The sequence below is a fragment of the Melanostigma gelatinosum genome, assembly GCF_949748355.1.
Source record: "Melanostigma gelatinosum genome assembly, chromosome: 19".
Classification (NCBI taxonomy): Eukaryota; Metazoa; Chordata; class Actinopteri; order Perciformes; family Zoarcidae; genus Melanostigma; species Melanostigma gelatinosum.
This window is the reverse complement of record NC_136652.1, coordinates 6,239,175-6,259,973: the sequence shown is the minus strand read 5'-3', so window position 1 is coordinate 6,259,973 and position 20,799 is coordinate 6,239,175. Positions and strand designations below refer to the sequence as shown.

Here is a 20,799-nt window from a genome sequence, read left to right as displayed (position 1 = left end):
CTTTTGATAATAGTGGCATGCTGATACCTGTGTTTCCATACCAATGGCAATTTTTAGCTGCATTTGTTGTAGACTCTTGTGGGAGGCATTTTTTCACTCAGCAGATAATTCACGTTTCATTGGTGTGGGTTAGCCCTTCCCCCTAGAATACATCCACGCTCCTAATCATAGCCCACGAACCATTTCTAATCGACACTTGTTGGCGGTATCATTGGTCTCAGCAGTGAGTTCGTATTTCATTTTTCCATGGGGGTCAAGTGTTTGTGAGTCTGTGCATGTGAATGCATGCACGTGTGGATGCACGTTCGTGGATTGCGAGTTTGCGCTTCTTTGATACCTTCGCCAATGTTTGCAAATTAAATCCAAACAACACAAGCACTGTACACAAATTGAATTTCAGTGAAATGCATTTGATTAAACTGAAATCTAGAACCATCTGTAAACGCGACTATTAATGTGACTAATGTGGTTGAACGTCGAGAGTTCAACCACAACGGTTCAGATACACACCCCAGGTAAGCAAGTATTAACACGGACACAGGTCCGTAACAAGAGAAGTCACTGGTTTGATTCCCGCGATGTCTATCAACAGCTGTGTGTTCTGTCACAGTGCCCTTTAACAAGATGCTGCGCTGCTCCCCGTTAACTTCCCCCGTACGTCTCTCTGGATCAGTCTCAGCTGTAATGGCAAGGCAATTCAAAGGAGCGGTGATCAGACCTGGCAATCTGTGACTGACGTGAGACTATGATGCGACTTGGCAGAATGTGATGGAGATGGAATAGCGCTGGTCCGGATACTCATCGGCCAATGTTAGTGTCAATATCTACATGATTAACTGAGGTGTGAATGTAGCGTTCCCATCAGGCAGAAACTGGATATGGAATATGAACATGACATCTACCTGGGAGATGTGTTGAATACGATCAGCATCATTGGAACAGTGGAGCAGAATTTGTTTTCAGACAATTTCTTGACGTTTGAGAAAAAAGCAGTGTGCCAACTGGGGAAACAGGGGGTTGCTCATGACATCACTGAAGACTGGCAGACTCCCTCTGGTCAACAAATCAGATCTTATCCAATGTGTAATAATTCTCAAGGATTGTTCACGGATTTGTGTGTGCAATTGAACCCATTGCCGTTGCACAACTAACCAACTGAACAGTCTGAGAAAGGGTTACTGAAACACAGATGATAACGTCCTGCTGAGCTGTGCCACACACCAACAGCCTTATGGAGGAATGATGCACAAAACGGAGCAGAGGGCCTGTCAGAGGGAATCACAAGGTGCTTGATGGCTGGAAACAAAAATTATTTTTTTACATAAGCGCCGCATGGCTAATTAGATCAACGCATATGTCGACTCCCGCCACGGGGCTGCCTGTACACCTAGAGCCCCCCCCCCCCCCATATTCTCCAATCCCCGGGGGACGTTCACGCGGGCTGTCAATCCCCCGCTAACATCCTATCCGCGTCAGTGTCACTTACAGTTGAGCATGACAGATGGACGCTCCACTGCTCTTGATACGTTTTTATTTTCCAAAAGACGTGCACATGAAATGTCCACGGCCGCGTCTTTGATTGAAGCGGCGCGAGAGCAAGGATCGGCCCATGGTCGCCGCGTCAAAGAGAAGCTGATCTGAGGCCGAGCCTGACCAACGAAGAGGTGAACGCACGAGCGTTGTTCAGCGGGGGAAAGATATCCCGACGATCCCTGCAGTGTTTTCATGACTCAGAGTGTCATCGCCTACACATTACTCAGCTCTAACCTCTGCCTGCCACCTTCCTGCCTCTGCACCTCCCCCCTCAGGGCCTCTACTAGTCCAGCTGTGAAATGAGATGACATGGTTTTTTCGTCCTGTGTGGACGGGCTGACCCTGCTTCTGCCTTGAAGGGACGATGGTGTTGTTTACCCTGGTGTGTGTGTGTGTCTGCACAATTTGCTGATAAAGAGAAAAACAAATCCGCTCTCCTTGTTACTCTTCTCATCTGTGTGAGCCAAATAAAAGCACCCAGCCTGGTCGTCTATCTCCGGTTGGATCTTGGGAAAGAGGCGGTTGCTGTTCCGGAAGATGATCAGGTGTTAGTGTGCCGACTGAGACAGATTCACGAACAGATATTTAGAGATGAGAGAGGGATTTGGCTTATCTGCTGTCTGAGTTCTTAACTGGGGAGCTTTACTTTTCAGCCGCGAGTTGTGTCTTCAGATCAATTTCAAAGGTAGAGTTTGAGATTTTTGTAAATAAGCTTGTTCACTTTCTTTCCAAGTGTCAGATGAGAGGATCGATATCTATGTGTGTTGAGGACGGTACTGGAGTCAAGGAGCCTATAAAAGAAGGAATGGTCATTACGTCTCTGGACGGTAGTGTTCTATATGCATTTGATTGTAATGGAGCATCTTTGTTATCAATACGTTGGCCAGCTCTCTCGATAATCTTTAATATGCCTCTAGAAATCTGGATCTTTATAGTGATACTTGTCCCTTTGTCTGTCTGGACTCATTCCTGCAGCACTCTATTAGAATGACATAATGACCCGCTCTTTTTTTATCGGTTCCTTGGCTGTAGTCAGGACGTGATTAGCTTAGTGTAGCATGAAGACTGGAAGCTGTTGGCAGCAGCTGGCATGTCTCCGTTCAAAGTTTTAAAATATACCTAACAACACCTCTAAAGCTCACTTATGAAAACGTGTCTTCTGTCTGAGAGATATGTAACAATAACAATTTTGTGGTTTTAGGGGACGTTACCTGCTGGGACTCGTGTATCCATATGCCCAGCAATTATGTGCAGTGTTCTAGTGAAGATTGCCAGATGTGGTCGGTGAGCACAGGTTTTAGTACAAACTCACTGTAACAACACTTCTCTGGAGAGCAACACACAAAGTCACTGTGCTCAGGTGGTGTTTGCTAAGAAATAGTCCCAGCACATAACTCTCTCTTAAACCACAAATTGTTGCTTTTAAGTTTATTTTTCTGTACTGAATGATGGTTTAAAGGACTTTCTGAGCTTTGGACTTTGGCCAGGCTGTTGCTACCCGTTTTTATGCTAAGCTAGGCTAACGACGTCCTTACTCCAGCTCTACATTTAACATACAGATGTGAAATTCATTGAAATTGTTTTATCTCATTCTTGGCGAGAAAGTGAATGAGGGTATTCTCCAAAATGTTGAACTATATATTTGTATGAATCAATGTTTATTCATGCATCTGATGAACTGAACATGCAATCAGATCCCACCGTTGTGCCGCTAGTTAATAGAGAATTTATTGAGAGAATGTTAAGCCTCACTGAGAGCTCACTCGGTCAATCAGCAAAGCTTATGCAGTCATGGTAAGCAGTGTTTAAAATGTTAGCCGTTTTAATATACCGTAGCTGCAGAACTTTTTTGTAACCTGCATAAACTTATAATATCTTACCATTGCTGCGCATTTGCTCATTGCTTCTTGATCTGATGTGTGTTCAAACTGTCTTCAAACTGCAGTCGAAAGTCATCCGATCCTCTCAGACAGCTCGAAATTGTGTGGAGAGGGACATGTATGTTAATCTTGCTGGTTGGGGTAATGCCGCTGCCATTGTGAATGTGATTTGCGTGAGAAAACTTTCATCAAACAGAGAAATAACTACATGGTTTCAGACTCATGCTCTGATCCAGCTTGATCCAGTGGCAGGACAGTGTTGATTAAAGCGTAGGTGAGTCAGGATGCAGAGACTGCTGGGAAAAGACAAGTAGGGTCCTAACCCCAGAATGAGATCACTACTCAGCCTGGCACCTACCCAAGCTAATGGTGCTTGGCCACAGGTCACAGGTCCACATGCCGGTTGGGCCATATGTACCACCTGTCTCTTGACAATAGTAATCAACTTCTGGCCTATCAGAAAATTACAATAGTCTAACACTCTGACCTTTGATGGGCGATGGAAAAATTGGTCAAATGTATATGATGGACAAACGTGGGCATATCATTGAGTGACTTTCCAAGGTCCATGCTGTTCTGGAGTTCTGAAGTCCATGGCTGTGTGACGATATCTTGACTATCACTCTTAGAAAGAAAGGTGCTAACTCAAACTATTTTGGGTTCTTCTGCTTTTCTCCTGGTAGAACCTAGATCAGGGGCAGGGAGGATATTTTAACACTCTTGCTTTCAACCATCCTTCAAGAACTTTTTCCTGAATGAAAACCTTAGTCTTGCAAAGAACTGTTGAAAAACCATTTCTTCAAAAAAGTTGGTCTTAAATAGCTTTGTAAAAATGGAATATATGTGTATATTTTTTTTATTTCACCACTAAAAATGATACGCATTCATGTTAGAGACAGACACAAATGAAGAGTTTCTCTAGTAGGGCCTCTTTAAAATGAAGAGCCACTTTTGCAGTCAAGCATCAGGCATTGTCGCATTGTGGTAGAATAAACACGTATCATGTGTGGGTGGTAAAATGTCCAGTTAAAGTGCTTACAGTACTTCACAGGGCCTATCAAAACAGCACACAGTGTCTAGACCACAGTGTGGAAGTTCTAGAAGTGTGCCGACTACTCATGATCCGAGTAAATCCGGCTTCCTCCGCATATTTGGAAATAGATGTTTTGAGCTGACAAGCGAGTGTTTGGAAGGATGCCCGTTGTTGTCGCATCCCCTGCCAGTACGCGGTGAGGAGAGGCAGCTGTGCTCAGCGTGGGGAACAACAGCACGTCAGGGTGATGGAAGAAAATCAGATGAGCTGAAGCTATGGAGGCAAGCTGCTGCGGCGAGTGCTGGGAATTGAACGCCGACGCGAGCAGCAGCGCTCAGAGGGCACCGGCAACGCCGCCCCGCCTGTCTGTCAGTCTGCCTGTAGGGCCAGAACCAGACACCAAACAGCTCCCTGCTCCACCCCTGGAGCTGCAAGAAACCGAGGAGAACATGGAGCCGGTTGGTCGTTAGGACACCAGTGTCTCCTCTGGAGGAGGGTGGGGTTTTGGGGGTAGTGGGCTCTGCAGATGCTAGACGCAAGCAGCTGCTCCGGAGACCTTGCCGCTCGCAGGTGTTTGTACCTGATGTGATTCAGGATTCCCCCAAGAGGTGGGGAGAGCGGAGAGCCCCTCCCCATCACACACATGTCCTCGCTTTCACCACAGCACATGCCTTCCGCTAATGAATCCCGTTAGCACACCTTTTTTTTTTCTAAAGCTAAAAACAGGCCTTCTTTCTTGATCTCGAAGGGAAAGATGTGACACGAAGAGCACAATCGCATCAGCCTCAAAATAGACAGTCACAAGCCTGCTGGAAATAGCTGGTGAAAGAATGAAATGTGACACCCGGCTTTAGCGAGGCGAAATGGGATACTTTCAAAGTTCAGAAATTATCTTCAGAGCTGCATCTCACAGCAATTTAGAATACCGGTCTCTATTTACTGTAAAAACAATAACGTTTTGCTAGATACAGAACAGAAAAAGTACCCTGGTGGAATCTTCTGAAATCACAACCGTCATTATGCTACTTACTCACTGTTATCTACATTTAGTAATACGGCACATGAGATTAATTAGGGATTCTTCAAATCCATCTTCGCACATTTTTTGCTCGTTTACGTTTGTGTAAACTTTGAGGAATTCAATGTTGAACATATGCCATAATGATGGGCGACACCAATCGTTTTTAATTCAACACAATACCAATCATTTATTAATTAAGAAATTAATTTAATTAAATACAATTTCGAAAGAAAAAAAAAGACCATTACACGTAAAAGGCAAATTGACACATACTGGCCAGTTAAATATGTCAAGGCTGTTCGGCACAAATATACAAAAGTGGTGAAAAGGTTTGAAAGTGATGCAGCCACACAGCTTGGTAGCTATTGATTGTCGAAGTGTTGATCCTGCAGTATTGATCTGCCTGTCCCTAATAGGCCATATTGGGATGATCTGTCAGAGATGATACATTGTACACATACCTGATTACATTCAGTTGTTTGCAATTGACATTCTATATTAAATGTAGAGCACGAATTACCAACATACGGCATTTTGGGTGAAGATATTTTTACAGTAAAACTGTGCGGAAATTGAGCCTCTGGAGATCAACAGTACATATTCAGCTGTAATTTGAACTGTCACACCACTGAAAGCATGCTGGGTACAGCCCGCTCTCCGTCGCTTGCGACAATATCGACTGTTACAAGGCCGAGCCTCATGCTGGGCACATGCAGAATGGCATGCTGGGTACAGCCCGCTGTCCGTATATGATGATATTAACTGTTACACGGCCAAACAGCATGCTGGGTACGTGCATAATGGCATGCTGGGTACAGCTGGGTACAGCTTGCTCTGCGACACTTGCAACAAGATGAACTGTTACACCGCCGAGCATCATGCTGGGCACATGCAGAATGGCATGCTGGGTAAAGCCCGCTCTCCGTTGCATGCGACAATATGACATTAGGCTCGTTCGAGATGAGCCAGTCCTGCACAGAATCGATCACCGGCGATCGGTGCACAATGCATGCCGGTTCGATTTGTGTCCGACTTGATCCCGACTCGCAGTTTCGTCGCAGTTGCTCTCCACCGACTGCATGACCCCAGGGCATGATGGGAAACGCCTTGCTGTCTCAGTGAATGCAGGAGGTCTGGACATATCAGCAGAAGGATCAGGCATGCAAAAAAAATTCTCCTGGTGTCAGTACAACACACAATGCTGTTTCAAGTGTGTCCATGTCTTTCCATTCAACCCTGGCCTATCTTGGGAATGTTTGTACTCCCTTTTGGCATCATGTGCTCAAACGCAGAGAGCAAAGAGGGGAGAGGATCACGATGATGGCAGAATGTTTGAAGTGATATGTACTCAGCTGTATGTTCTCTCTCGTCATTCATCTGAACCTCTCGAAGGAGTGTCTTTGTCTTTGTGAGCAGGGTGCCTGCATGTGTGTTGAAATGGGAATAAGTGCACACTATACTAAAAACAGAAAGAAGACAGATTATTTTATTTGTACACAAGTATTTGGGCAGATATATAGGAGATGTACATTTCTAAAATGCATACATGTGCCTGTGTGTATTCCTCACAGTGTTGGGGGTAATATATATACGTATATTTCCATTAAAGCTGTTAGTAATATGACACGTTACTAATAAGATTTCGGCAATATTATTACATTCACTTTGTCAAGTAACCACCTGAAATGAAGTGTTTATTGTTTTGATTTTTGATTTTTGTCCATTCATCTACACCGTGCCACTTGTGCTGCACCACCAAAAACAAACCACTACCAGCAGCCGATTTTTCATGTGAATGCATGAATGGGCCTGGAACCGGGCTCCATCTGGCAGTATCTCCTGGACCAGGGGATGATATTCACCGTAGTTCTGGCTCCGACGGTCATGCCCTGCACCCACATACTACTCCCTGCTCTAGCGGTGACAATTTCATCCGTACAAAGTATGCGGACAAGCGTCCTCCCATTTGGGTGTCATGGCGAAAAGACAGCGTCAAACTAGATGCGATAGGATCAGACCAGCCGCGACGCCAAATCAGGCCGGCTGCGTACCTAACCCACTGCTTCCGGCGCCCTTGCTCGGACAGAAGTGCCTTGAACTTGCATTCTTTCTAACGACCATCAGGAGCCGACTCCACTGACTGTATAGAAGTCTATGAGAATATTACCCGATTTTTCACTTGATTTTTTTACCTCAGTAAACTTTATAAACATGAGTTTATGGCCTCAATATCTAGTTTCAAGTCTTCTTCAATACAGCATGATGTTCATTTAGTAGATTATGGTCCATTTAGTGTGAAATAGAGCATTAAGCAGGGTATGTAGGGCGGGGCTATCGTGTGATTGACAGGTCTCGCTACCAGGGCGTCGATCCTCCGCAGTCTAAATATGATCACTTTCGGTCACTGGTTGCACAAATCCAAGATGGCGGCGGCCAAAAGGGCTGAACTCAAGGCTTCAAAAGCGTAGTCTACAAACCAATGAGGGAATTCAGAAACCTATGTCCACTACTTATATACAGTCTACGAGTGATATGTTGTGTTAGAAGCGCTCCCCAGTGCCTACCAGCGCTTATATGCCAGAGAAAAACGCTCCACGAACACGTATCAACCACCACTGATTTAATGAACTGCAAACTTTAGCATATGTGCTTTGATTTGTTTTTCAGTGGCTATTTTGTTGAAAGTAGCGCAAAAGTAGTAACGCATTGCTCGGCACAAATAGTAATACTGTAAACCGTAACTCAAATGAAAGTACCTAGTAATATGTGTTAGCCAGCACTGTTTCTTACCTACAGTAGATGCTTCATGTAAACAACACTTTGGCCAGAGAAAGGGATCTGCCGCGACGGATGATAAATAATGTAGGTGTAATATCACAAAATGGACGCCTGATTTAGAGTGGAGGGGAGGGGAGGTCGGCGGAGGGCGCAGCTCTAAGCTGAACAGCAGAACCATTCCCCTTGTGCATAAGCACAGATCAATAACAATAATAAAGCACATAGTGGTGAATTATTCATCAACCCCTCTCTCCGTCTTCTCCCTCCACAGCGTCTCCAGCTGACTCGACTCCAGCAGTACGTAGAGCACTGCAGCTGCTCTCTGTCTCCATCACACTAATGCATATACTTAACTTTGTTTTGGGTTTTTTTTCTCATATGTAAATGCGATTGATGGGCGGACGACTTCATCTTCGATCACAGACAGTCTTTGCACGACTGTCAGAGGATCAGACTTGTAAAGGCCGTGTGACGTATGGTGACTGCCAGTCTATAGGCAAAATATTAGAGAGTTATTGCATTTTGCGTCTTGGCTCTTATTCATCATTTTATGTCTGTTGATCGTGATGACATCGAGACCAACCTTTCTGTTGAAGAGATTCGGGAGAAAGCGAACTCCACCAAGGACGACGTCATTCGTGGCGAGCAGTGTGAGCCGACTGTAGCTTCAGCTTAACAGAAAGGATCTCAAACACTTGTCTCTGACTGAGAGAAAACACCGGATCAGATCAACATTTTTTTGTGTACTGTGGAGCTGAAAAAAATGAGAAAGTTTGGACAACAGTTTTATATGCAAAGTACGTGTGATACTTGAGACTTTTCCCAACAACAGTGTTTTCAGTGACACAATGAACGAGCAGATTAGGAGGGAATCGAATGAGAGCTCAGCTGCGGATGCCTATTTTTACCAGCGCCCTCGTGCACTCCTCTGAAAACGTAAAAACAGAGCAGTGCAGATAATCAGCACAGCACAGCGAGTGTCTTGATAACTAAACACTTTAGTTTTTTTGCAGTGTCACCGCAAATAACCACTTTTTTCTTTTTCAAGCTCATATACTCCATGTTCCAGTATTTGGAAACTAATTATATTGTTATCAGGCCTGTAAACAGCATCGCTTTTCAGTGTTTTTAATTACACACAAAAAAAGCTTGTCAGCACTTTCCTAATCGTGTTTTTTTTATCAAAGTGTTTCTGCTGCGCTCCTTCTCAGCCCAATTAGCTCGGAGGGCTGTGAGCTCTATGATTGATGAAGACACATGTCGGTCAGAACTCTGTGGGGGCGTAATGGCAAATTACCTGCTTTTCATTTCAGCCCAGTTTGTTTGCGTGTATTGAAGGCAGAGGGACGGTGGATGGGTGATCTGAGACGCGTAGAGGTCAGGAGTTGAGATCAAATCTACAGAGGATGGGACTCTCCGTCGTGGACGAGAATATCTGAGTCTTTGGGATGAATTTCTGACGTGTAAGTGGCAGACAGAGCGCCTGGTGCCATGGCGACCAGTCATATGGACAGAAAATATGGAGGCCAGTTCGGTCAAGCTGTGACAGCGGCGTACGCGCTCCATTGGCCGTGGTTACGCTCGTCTTTTCAACGTGACTTTTGGGATCAGATGCACATGATCTGAACTCAGCTGGGTAAAATGGTGGATAAGCACATTTCAATCAGGAGAGACTTGTTTCATAATTTAACAATGATTTATTATACAAGAATTTACTTTAAAATCCTGCTGTTGGTTTACAAAGCACTGAATGGTTTAGGGCCAAAATACATCTCTGATCTGCTGCTACCTTATGAACCATCCCGACCCCTCAGGTCGTCTGGGACCGGTCTACTTTCTGTTCCCAGAGTCAGAACTAAACATGGAGAAGCAGCGTTCAGTTTTTCTGCTCCACATATCTGGAACAAAGTCCCAGAAAGCTGCAGGTCTGCTGAGACCCTCAGCTCATTTAAATCAAGATTGAAGACTTTTCTGTTTGCTGCTGCCTTTAATTGAACCACATTCAATTAATATATTCATCAATTTCCTGCATTTCTGCATTTTACTACTGCATTTTATTTCTTACACTGTTCTTAATTGTTTTTAAATCTCCTTTTCTTTTGCCTTGTGTTTTGATGCTTTTAATAGTTTTATGTGAAGCACTTTGAATTACCTTGTTGTTGAAATGTGCTATACAAATAAACTTGCCTTGCCTTGAACTGTCCCGTGGAGCTGATTTACCATGGCGGCTGGTGGCGCCGCTGTTAACAGTATAACAGAAGCTGCATCGTTTACCAGAGATTGAAGACCAGTATCGATGGAGCGGATGGAGCTACCCGGTGGAAATGACGGCTTTGTCTGCAATGGAGGCCAGGAGTGCTGGTGGAGAGAGTACGGGACGCCGCCTGCGGAGCTCGGATGAGCCCAGCGATGGATCGACTGATCGCGAGTAACTGTTAGACTTACTAGGATACCACCGCAAACTACTAGCTGAGCCAAGAGGGCTTCTTGCTCGTCTGAGGGGAGCCGCTGCGCCGCGCTGGGCGAGTGCTCCTGCGCCGGCCACCTGGTGAGCTGAATGCCGGCTCCGGCTAAACACGATGTCGAGACCCGACTCTTCCTGAAACGATCAAAGTCGGAATCCGTCATTGTCTCAGTTACGCACAACTAGTTGTTTAAAATGTAAGGGAAATAGTATCGCTTTGCATCTGCTTAGCTGAAATGACACCTGACAGCAGCAGAGAGGAGAACACTATTTAAAGATTGCCAGCAACGATATGATTGGCTTGAGGACCCGGTGTGCCGAATCTGGTTGGTTACTTAAAAGTGCACGCCCCCAATCAGCTGATAGAGTACTTACAAGGAGAGGAAAGACAGCGCTTACTAGTGAGTGTCTTCCTGATTGACCTTGCGCTTGAGCTACATTTAGCCAATCAGCGCCCTCAAATAGATTCAGCTTGGGGCAGAATCGATTCTGCCCCAAGCTGCGCGTTCCCGTCCGGACGAGTCTCTACAGGCGGGCGCGAGCTCCAGCGCGAGCACTACTCCTCCAAGACCCGTTTGAGAGGAGAACTTTGAGGAGAAACTGCAGTGCTGATATCAGATCAGCCTGACCTCACAATCAGACAGCAGACTAGCAGGAAAGGGAAGCAGTACATGCGAAGCTACCAGCTGTAAATAAGATGTCCTGACGTGTTTGTCAAAGTGTTATTTTCTGATTTTTTTCATGTTGGAATAAATGTTAAATATTTAACTGCAAAGTAGCAATACGTGTTTGATACCTTAATTTATTTAGCATTAAATCATACTGGGATGTTTGCTGAAATTGATTGGATGTGGCACAGCCCTACCTAGAACATGTTCCACCAGCTGCCATGGCTTTCAATATTTTTCTTTCATTGAGAGAGACATCGAGCTGTTCTCAACTCCCTTCTATTTGAATAATGAGTCTGTTCGGCTCAACATACGTGAGCAAACATCTCTGTTAAATCTGAACAAAAGCACATTGAGAACCAAATTTGATAGATTTTGCTCACTTTAACACACTAGGGGTGAGGCGATCGGACCTGAGTGGCCCAGCCCTTGGTATATTTTTCTGTATGTGGCCCTCAGTGAAAATAGTTTGGACATCCCTGCTCTGGAGGATTATTATTTGATTTCGTTGATCTCCCTGCTTTTTTGTCTTGTACGACCATCACATGAATTTGTGTGCGTGGCAAGGTATCTTGAAAAATAACAATCATCTTTCCGTAAATGTGTGCTTTGAGCCCGTATGTTTTTGGCCAAGAATTTCAACTTTTTTAACTTTAACTAAGAAAAAGAAAAATCTTTAAAGATTGCCAGAAAAAAAGAGGATATTCATGGTCCATTTATACTTTCCATTTTTTATTCACAGGTTACAATCACAGGTTAAAGTGGGCCTGTGCAACTTTTGAGGAATAGTTACAGGACAATAGTGAATGGTAAAATATACTGTTGTAGTGGTAAAACAGTAGCATTAAAGTTACTACAATAAAAAAAACATTTACTCAAAGTCAGGAGAAACAGGAAGCGATTGGCTGTTTCTATACAGTTATTCTTAATGCTAAAGTCTGAATTAATGTTTTGTTAGTTCTCTCCGCAAGACGACACGCAAATAACTTTTAAAATGTTTGTTTTCTCAATGGAGCTCGGATCGATCGGTGCTAGTCTATGTAACATTGTAGCAGCTCCATCAACACTCAAAATAAGGTCATATAGGTGTAGAAACGGCAGCGTTGTTGTTTGTACCATATGGTTTATACTAGTGCTGGGCAACGATTTAACTATTTAATCGCGATTAATCGCATTGTTATGTCAAAGTTCAATAATGAATTCAGAAGTAGTGTATTGCGCACTTTTATTTTAAAAGTATTGCTATATGAACAAAAGGGCAATAACATTTGGTTCACGAGATGCAGGCAGCATGTTTTATACTTAATGTGACTATAATTCATACTTTGTTGGCATCTTATTCTGAAAACCGGATGTTCATCTGAAGAAACAGGATGTTGTCTCACGTTAATGTTTCCGCTAACTTTCAAAGTCCTTCGCTCGCTCCCGATCTGTGCCGTATATGTTTACCGTGAATTTCAGCATATAGGTGCACTAACATGTAAGTGTCTGCTGACTTTACCGCAGCGATATCCAACTGACTATAGGATGTTAGCTGGCTTTTATCCCACTGTTCTTGTCATCCTCTTGTTATGTCTATGTATTGTCTCTTGTCTTTCAATTTTAAAAAAAAGAAAAAAGAATTATAATAATACATTTTAAAAATGTGTTAACGCGCGATAAAATAATTGTCGGCGTTAATTAATGAATGCGTTAACGCAAAATTAACGTGTTAACTTGCCCAGCACTAGTTTATACACATACATTCGTCTGCTCTCTACTAATATGAGGTATCGTAGAGCTCTGGGTGCCCACATATTTCTTTCCTCCATAGTTTCTGATTCAACAGCAGCAGAACGTCCATGATGACAGAAGGAGAATCTTAAAGCTGATGGAGTTTCGCGACACATTGTTACGCGAATTCCTCGCGCAAGTTGGAATTTTTCAATGACGCACATTTTGAGTATTTGCGTCGGTGTGATTTTGCGTTTGCTCGCGTCCATTTGTGTCTTTGCATTGACCTTGTATGCAATCTAGTGGGGCGAACACAGCATTAGACCGTGCTGCAGTAAAATAAGAGGTTTTATTTAAGGACTCTGATGCTCGGACACAACTTTTATCCACATGGTCCGCCAAAATCAACACAAAATGTCCTCGTCGTAGCTTTTGGTAAACAATAGTCATAAAGTCAGCGAACTGGCTAAGTAATGTCAGTTATTGAGCAATGTCTGTGTACAGTTTGCTAACAACAGATGCAAATATTAGGCCATACCAGACCAAGTAAGACTGTAGCAGCAAAGCCCCTGAATGTTATTTGTTTTTTGCAACATTTTTGTATTCAGGGTAGACTAAACAGCCTTTTCTTAGCTTTGGAGTATACTTACTCGTCAGTTTCTTTTTGGCATATAGACTGTGCAGCAGAACGCAGCTTATTGCACCTGTGAAACTGTACACTTGGTTCTGTAGTAGCTCTCTTGCAAATCCCCCGCCCTCATGCCAGCTCCCTCTGAATTTGGACCAGGAAAACAAACTTTTCAAGTGCTATTTGATTTCTCTGATCACACACCCTGTGCCCATGTGCTGCATGAAGAATCCCCCCAGATCGTTACTGACAGCGCACTTCGATCTAAAGCACCCTCAGACAAATGTTGCTTCCCTCGCTGAGGATATCACTGCATCACGCCGAGCATTTCACCATTTTGTGTTCTTTCCCCCAGCTGCCACCCTGTGATTGTTCGATCAAAACATAACTCTGTCTTGAAGCCCGACAAGGAGAAATCAGCCGAGTGTTTTTTAGGTCACGCTGTATGAGAATCTGCTTTACATAGACAACATAAACAACTCACACGCTTTCTTTTCAGGGGTGATCTTATCTGTCAGGAGCAGAGGTGTCATTTCAGAGACATTTTTGACAGCACTGTAGATTAGAATGACGCTGCTATTTTAGAATTGACATCAACATTCACAAGGGAAAGTGAAATTCTCTCTAAAGTACTTGAATCTAACTGTATAATGCAGCTAGATGTACACAGCTAGAGCCACTGTACATTCTGTTAGCTCCTTAAACAAAAGGTTTTGGCGCAGTACATAGGTTATAAAAATAACTTCTCCATAATTGATAATTCTGTGGGGCCCCTCTTGTGCTCACAGCCTGCCACAGCTCCTTGACAGGGCAAACAATTAATTTCTCTGTTTGCTTATAAATAAGTCATGAAGAAGGTGCAGCTAAGGGTACTCACTGTTCATTAGTACAACAGAGTGTCTGGTGAGACCTGCTCTGAGTCTCTGTACATGCCCGATCGATAGCCTTTCAAAATACTTTCTATTTTTCAAAAGAGTTTTGACTGTTTAGTCTTCAAAACAAGAATTTAGCCATGTCGCCATTCAATTCTCAAGCGACTTGAAAACTTTAGAAATTAGTAGTTTGGTCAGAAGTTGACGCTAAATGCTACGTGAGGCTGTAGCAGACGTTGCGAACTGGTAATAAATAATCTTTGTCTTTGATCTTCCTCCATTCATTGAGCCAGAGCTCGGACAAATCAGCATCCTGTGAGGAGCTACTGGTAGTTACTGGTGTGGCATAGGTGTGCGAGAAGACACCGTGAGGCGATTGTCGTTCTCAACAGCAATGGCGGCTCCTAGCGAGGTTAGTGTAGATGCTGCAATAGCATCAGTCGTATCAGAACTGTAGAGACTTTTCTTCACTCGATGGAAAATATGTTTTCGCTCTTCTACGGACTGGCTTCGGCAACAGTTTGATTGACAGATGGTTCGTCCAATTAGCTGTCACGTATTTTTTTGAAAGTGCCCGCCCTTTTGCAAATAGGTTTATAATGAAGGCTTCTGAAATTGGAAAGTGGATTACTTTATTGTCAGTGTCTTGCCACAAAAAAAAACAGACTTTGTTTCCATTGGAAGCAATTGAATTTATAGCTCCCACTTGATTTGGAGACACAGGCTGTAATGAAAAACATTTCTTTCCTAAATGGGACTCTACCAACACGAGACTGGCCCCCAGCTAACTGGCTTTATTCTTCCGCTTTGTCAGACGGATGAAATTGCAATTGCTCTGCTGGTCCCCCTTCAGAAGTCACCACGAGGCAATATGAGTGAAATGTTTTCCAGTCACACTGGGGTCAAGACACTGGGGCTTGCTCTACTTGTTTATGAGACGCTCCAGAGGATCTGCTCTATTGGTAATGGTAGGCAGTAGAGTGCAGTCGGCCCTTTTGTTATATCGCTACGACTTCTGTATGGATCTGTTACTCCATAATGTGATTTAGCCAGTCACACCGTGATAAGCGTGCAGATGCGGAAAGGGCTCAGGTATCGATCTGCGGGAAAAAAAGAAGAAGAAACTCTTTTCTTTAATTACACTGAGACAAATATGTCTGTGCTGCATCTTTATGAGAGGGTGTAGTGCCCTCTCTTGGATAAAGAGATGAATTCTTTCGTTTTCTTCAAAGCTCAAAAGGGACATTAACATCAACATAATGTCTACATCTGTACTGGTTGTCTGAAAATGTTTAGAGATGAAGATTTTAAAGTACGTCGTCAAGAAGAAAACACGATTGCATTAAGGTCTAGGATTGGGTCCCATATTAAATAACAGAAGATTTAAAAAAAATAATGAGTTTAGATACTATAATTTACCATCATACATGTTATTACTGTGGTCTAAGAAAGTGTCAAAAATACAAGTTAACGTGAGCAATTCTCTCCAAAAACCAACATACTAAAGCTCAAATGTGTCCTGTCATCAAAGATGTTCTGAGTATCCATGTATATTTTCTAACACTAAAATGATATAAAGCTCATTTGGGTATAAAAAAAGACAGAATCAGTGTCCCATTCATCGTCTGTGGAGCAGCTCCACACTTTATACTTGATGTCATCACAAAGTTGAGACCTACAGTATACTTAAGTACACCTAAGTATACTTAACTTAGGTGGCGTTCCCCTTTAAAAGCATTCTTATATGTTTTCTGTATTGAGATTGTGATAGTGTCTCATTTGGAATCGACTTTCATTACTTCTAAAATACCATTCTTGGTTCGGACCACGGAGCCTTTGTCTTGTATCATAAATAGATGCAAAACCTACCACTTTCAAATGTGACAGGTTGATGCCTTTATTCGCCCTCACACAGCACACCTGTACATTGGATCAGATCTGATTTGTGAATGATAAACTAATAAGTGCAACAAAGTGGTGGATGGTGAATGAGCATTTTCTCTAATAGCACTGCAGCACTTTGCAGGCGAGCGCGAGTGTGGCTTAATCACTTGTAAGACTTGATTGAGTGTGTGTTAATAAACATTAGGCTGCCTCTCTTCCCCTGGTGATTAGTGGTTTGTGTACTCTGCTCTCTGCAGGCTGAAGACGCAGTCCTGAAGATTGATGGAGGGCCATGCTATTCAAACAGCAGGCATTGCTGAGACAGAAGCTCTTCGTTCTGGGCAGCCTCGCTATCGGAAGTGTCCTCTATCTCGTGGCCAGGGTTGGGACCTTGGATAGGTAAGTTATCACTGTCACAACACAATTCACTGATTACGAGAACAGAGTTTCGGGAATTAGGGATTCAATACAGGCAATCCTCCACTTCATTGAGTTGTTTAAATGTGCTCCTTCTCACGAGAAGTTCAGATCCAGACAACTTTATCGATCCAATGAAGAGCAATTAATTTGCAGCTTACTAAGTCCGAACCAGGTGACAACCTCCCAGTCTGAAAAGTGAAGCCAATGCAGAAGTGCCTTAAACTTGCATTCTTTCTACTGGCCATCAGGGGGCCACTCCTCAGGTTGTCTATGAGAAAGTGACTCTACTTCTTTCTTGATTTATTCCCTCAGCAAACATTGTAAACATGAGTTTATGCTCTCAATTACGAGCTTCAAGTCTTCTTCAATAAAGCATGATTTTCATTTACTACATAGTCCATTTAGAGTAAAATAGACCATAACGCAGGGTATGCTTTAGGAGCATAGCAACCTTATGATTGACAGGTCATTGACAGGTCCCTGCAAATGTCTTATTCAGAGTCCGGATGAACTCCACCCTCTTGTGTCGCTTCTGGTTGATAAAAAAAACAAGATTTTCAAGCTTCAACAATAGACAAACTTTTTCTTCAGGAGATGGAGATTTCTTTTGCAGAGACGAAACAGATGGCATGTCTTTTTGTGCAAAATCTTATTGGCATGGACAGCAGTTGCTGAACTGACATAAGAAACACGACAAAGAGTTCCTTTGAAATGAAGTGAATGATTCTTGAAGTGAGTACGTTTTAACAGTGTTGAGACTGAGGATGTCTTTTCTTTGCTCTTGTCTCTCTCAGGCTACAGCCCATTTGCCCCATTGAGAGCCGACTGCCCCCTCCTGAGCCAGAGCAAATCCCTCTCCGTACCCTGCAGTTTAAGCGCGGCCTGCTCCATGAACTGCGCAAGGGCAATGCCACCAAAGAGCAAATCCGCCTGCACAACCTGGTCCAGCAGCTGCCGCGGGCCATCATCATCGGGGTGCGCAAGGGGGGCACCCGCGCCCTTCTGGAGATGCTCAACCTGCATCCGGCGGTGGTCAAGGCCTCGCAGGAGATCCACTTCTTCGACAATGACCAAAACTACGCCCGGGGCATCGACTGGTACCGGGAGAAAATGCCCTTCTCCTTCCCCCACCAGATCACCATCGAGAAGAGCCCCGCCTACTTCATCACGGAGGAGGTCCCCGAACGCATCTTCATGATGAACTCCTCCATCAAGCTGCTGATCATCGTCCGCGAGCCCACCACCAGAGCGGTGTCCGACTACACGCAAGTGCTGGAGGGCAAGGAGCGCAAAAACAAGACCTACCACAAGTTCGAGAAGCTGGCCGTGGACTCCGGCACCTGCGAGGTGAACACAAAGTACAAAGCGGTGCGGACCAGCATCTACACCAAACACTTGGAGCGCTGGCTGAAGTACTTCCCCGTGGAGCAGTTCCACATCGTAGACGGGGACCGCCTCATCACGGACCCGCTGCCAGAGCTGCAGCTTGTCGAGCGCTTCCTGAACCTGCCCTCGAGAATCAGCCAGTACAACCTGTACTTCAACGCCACCAGGGGATTTTACTGCCTGCGATTTAACATTGTCTTCAACAAGTGCCTGGCGGGCAGCAAGGGCCGCATCCATCCAGAGGTGGACCCGTTGGTGGCGACTAAACTGCAGAAGTTCTTTCACCCCTTCAATCAGAAGTTCTACCAGATCACTGGTAGGACGTTCAACTGGCCGTGACGGGCTTTGGACTTCTCGAATAAGATTCTTTTGGTGTTTTTTTTTTTTTTTTTTAGAAATGCCAAGCTGTGAGATCTCAAATATAAATATTCATAGCACTTTGAGTTTAATACAGGAATGACAGTGTGACCAAATATAAAAGGGACTTGATGTGAGTTTGTTTGTACGTGTGTGAAAATAAAACAAAATAGTTTGATGGTTTGGCTAAAAGATTCAGTTAGCTTGATCTTGCAAATGAATTCACCTGTCTGTCACTGTCATTGTTCCCCATACAGTGGGAAAAAAGCAGTACTGAACCGTGTGATTAACGGAAGAGATTATTTTTTTGTTTGCTCTTTAAACGACTATCAAACGCTGACATTCACGCTGTTAAGATAAGCTTTAAGTGTGATGCTTTGTCTCCCGATAATACACCTCAAAAGATGACGAAATGATATTTGATAAACAACCTAATTGTTCATTTGTTCCCCCTCGTGTTGTTTATTTGACCAAATTTGCATGTGCAATCAAGATGCCATTATTAACAGCCTACACTCTTGTGTTAGTCGTCTTCTGTTGTCTATTCATATTAGTTTTCGCTGCGATTCATTTTCAATTCCTGCTGTGATGAATCCATTAGAAGGTCACCTCTGTTCCTTCCCGACACGGCACCCAGTCTGAAGATCAGAACAGCCTCGTTAGAATAGGATCTCGTGTTTCAAGCTTGACTCAAACCTGGAAAGCATTTAAAACTCAAGTTTGGTTTTTTTTAACATACGTATGTCGGTTCCTCCCCCTTACAGCGCTTTCATTGGTTTGCAAAACACCTGGCACAAAAGCCATGCTGGGAGAAAAAAAGAGGGTTGTTCTCTGATGATTGTCGTCAAACCAAATGTTTATTCTATGCTGATTAGCAAGATGTGTCTGTTTCTGTGCAAATACTCATTATGTATCATAAGTGTGTTGTTAAAAAAAAAGGTTAAATTAAAAGAACGTGTAAACATTTGTCAGCTGGTTTATTGTTCACTTTGGTTTCACTTTTGCCAGTAAATGAGAAAAGATCAACGTTTTTGGAAATAGCTGGGAAGGTTGTGACCACCCTAAAACTGACTTTTTCAGTGCTTGTGCACATAGATTTGGGTATCTGGAGTGCATACCAACCAAAAAACAAGACAACCCAGTATGTTTGTTTGTGGGCTGCCAAGATCAGAAAACTTTGAGATTTGGCTCCACTTCCTATGGCACATGCAGGAGGGGGCTTAAAGAGACAGGTGCTAAATGGGAGCGTTTCACACAGAGGGTGAAAACAGGAATATTCAGACAGACAGTATGAGAACAACAATGTGTTTTTTGGAACATTAAAGCATGTAAACATGTTTTAGTAGAAACCTCAAATACACGTATCAACCTGAAAATTAGCATGATCTGTCACCTTTAATGCGATACCTTCCGTGCTTAACACACACAGACATGAGAGGAAGTCAAGTCGATTTGCCCAATATCACAAATCAAACATTTGCCTCAAGGGGCTTTGCAACCTGTACAGAATAGGACACACTGTCCTTAAACCCTCGCTTCAGAACAAGAAAAACGTTTAACAGGGAAGAAAATGGAAGAAACCTCAGTAAATAGATGAAATAGAACAGATAAAAGAAACACCCGACCATAATCAAAGTACAGTATGAACAATAAGGATGAAAAAATATATATTTTGAAAGATTGACGAACATATTTGAAGAAAATGGATCCAGTAGGATGTCAGGCAGCTATCAGGACAAAGATCCAGATCGAACATGTGAAAATGAGGCACAGACAGTCAGGAGAGAGCGAGATCTCAGGATGGTTGATGATCCAGATGACCCGGAGTGGTATCAACCTTTGCATCTCACTCTGAGAAAGACAGCAAATAAAGGCCTCAAAATGTTAAACTGTTCTTTTCATTTTGGGGCCCTGTGGGGTTTTCTTCTAAAACTAACAAAAGTTCTATTTAGTCAGGTGTTACTCGACAAAACCCATTGTGTAAAACATTTTCAAAGTATGTTCTATCGCAACTGCACCAAAATAGTGCACTGCGAATTTCAAGCCCCTCTGAAGGACAGGGGCCTCACAATTTGAGGAACTATAGTGTCAAAATCTATTTTTTAAGCCCTTTATTGGATTACTTGATGTTGTGCTTGTATTGCTCATGATACATTACTGGA

At 43.5% G+C, this 20,799-nt stretch overlaps 1 protein-coding gene across 1 annotated transcript in view; it reads left to right on the top strand.

Moving 5' to 3' along the window:
- Positions 1-19,476, top strand: part of LOC306793596 (heparan sulfate glucosamine 3-O-sulfotransferase 5) — a 36,188-nt gene extending 16,712 nt beyond the window's left edge. Inside the window, exons 2-3 of the mRNA XM_079291262.1 lie at positions 16,732-16,873; positions 17,689-19,476. Of these exons, the coding sequence (XP_079147388.1) occupies positions 16,767-16,873; positions 17,689-18,619 (1,038 nt within the window). The 5' untranslated portion in view covers positions 16,732-16,766 and the 3' untranslated portion in view covers positions 18,620-19,476. The remainder of the gene's footprint in view (positions 1-16,731; positions 16,874-17,688) is intronic.
- The last annotated feature ends 1,323 nt before the right edge of the window (positions 19,477-20,799 follow it).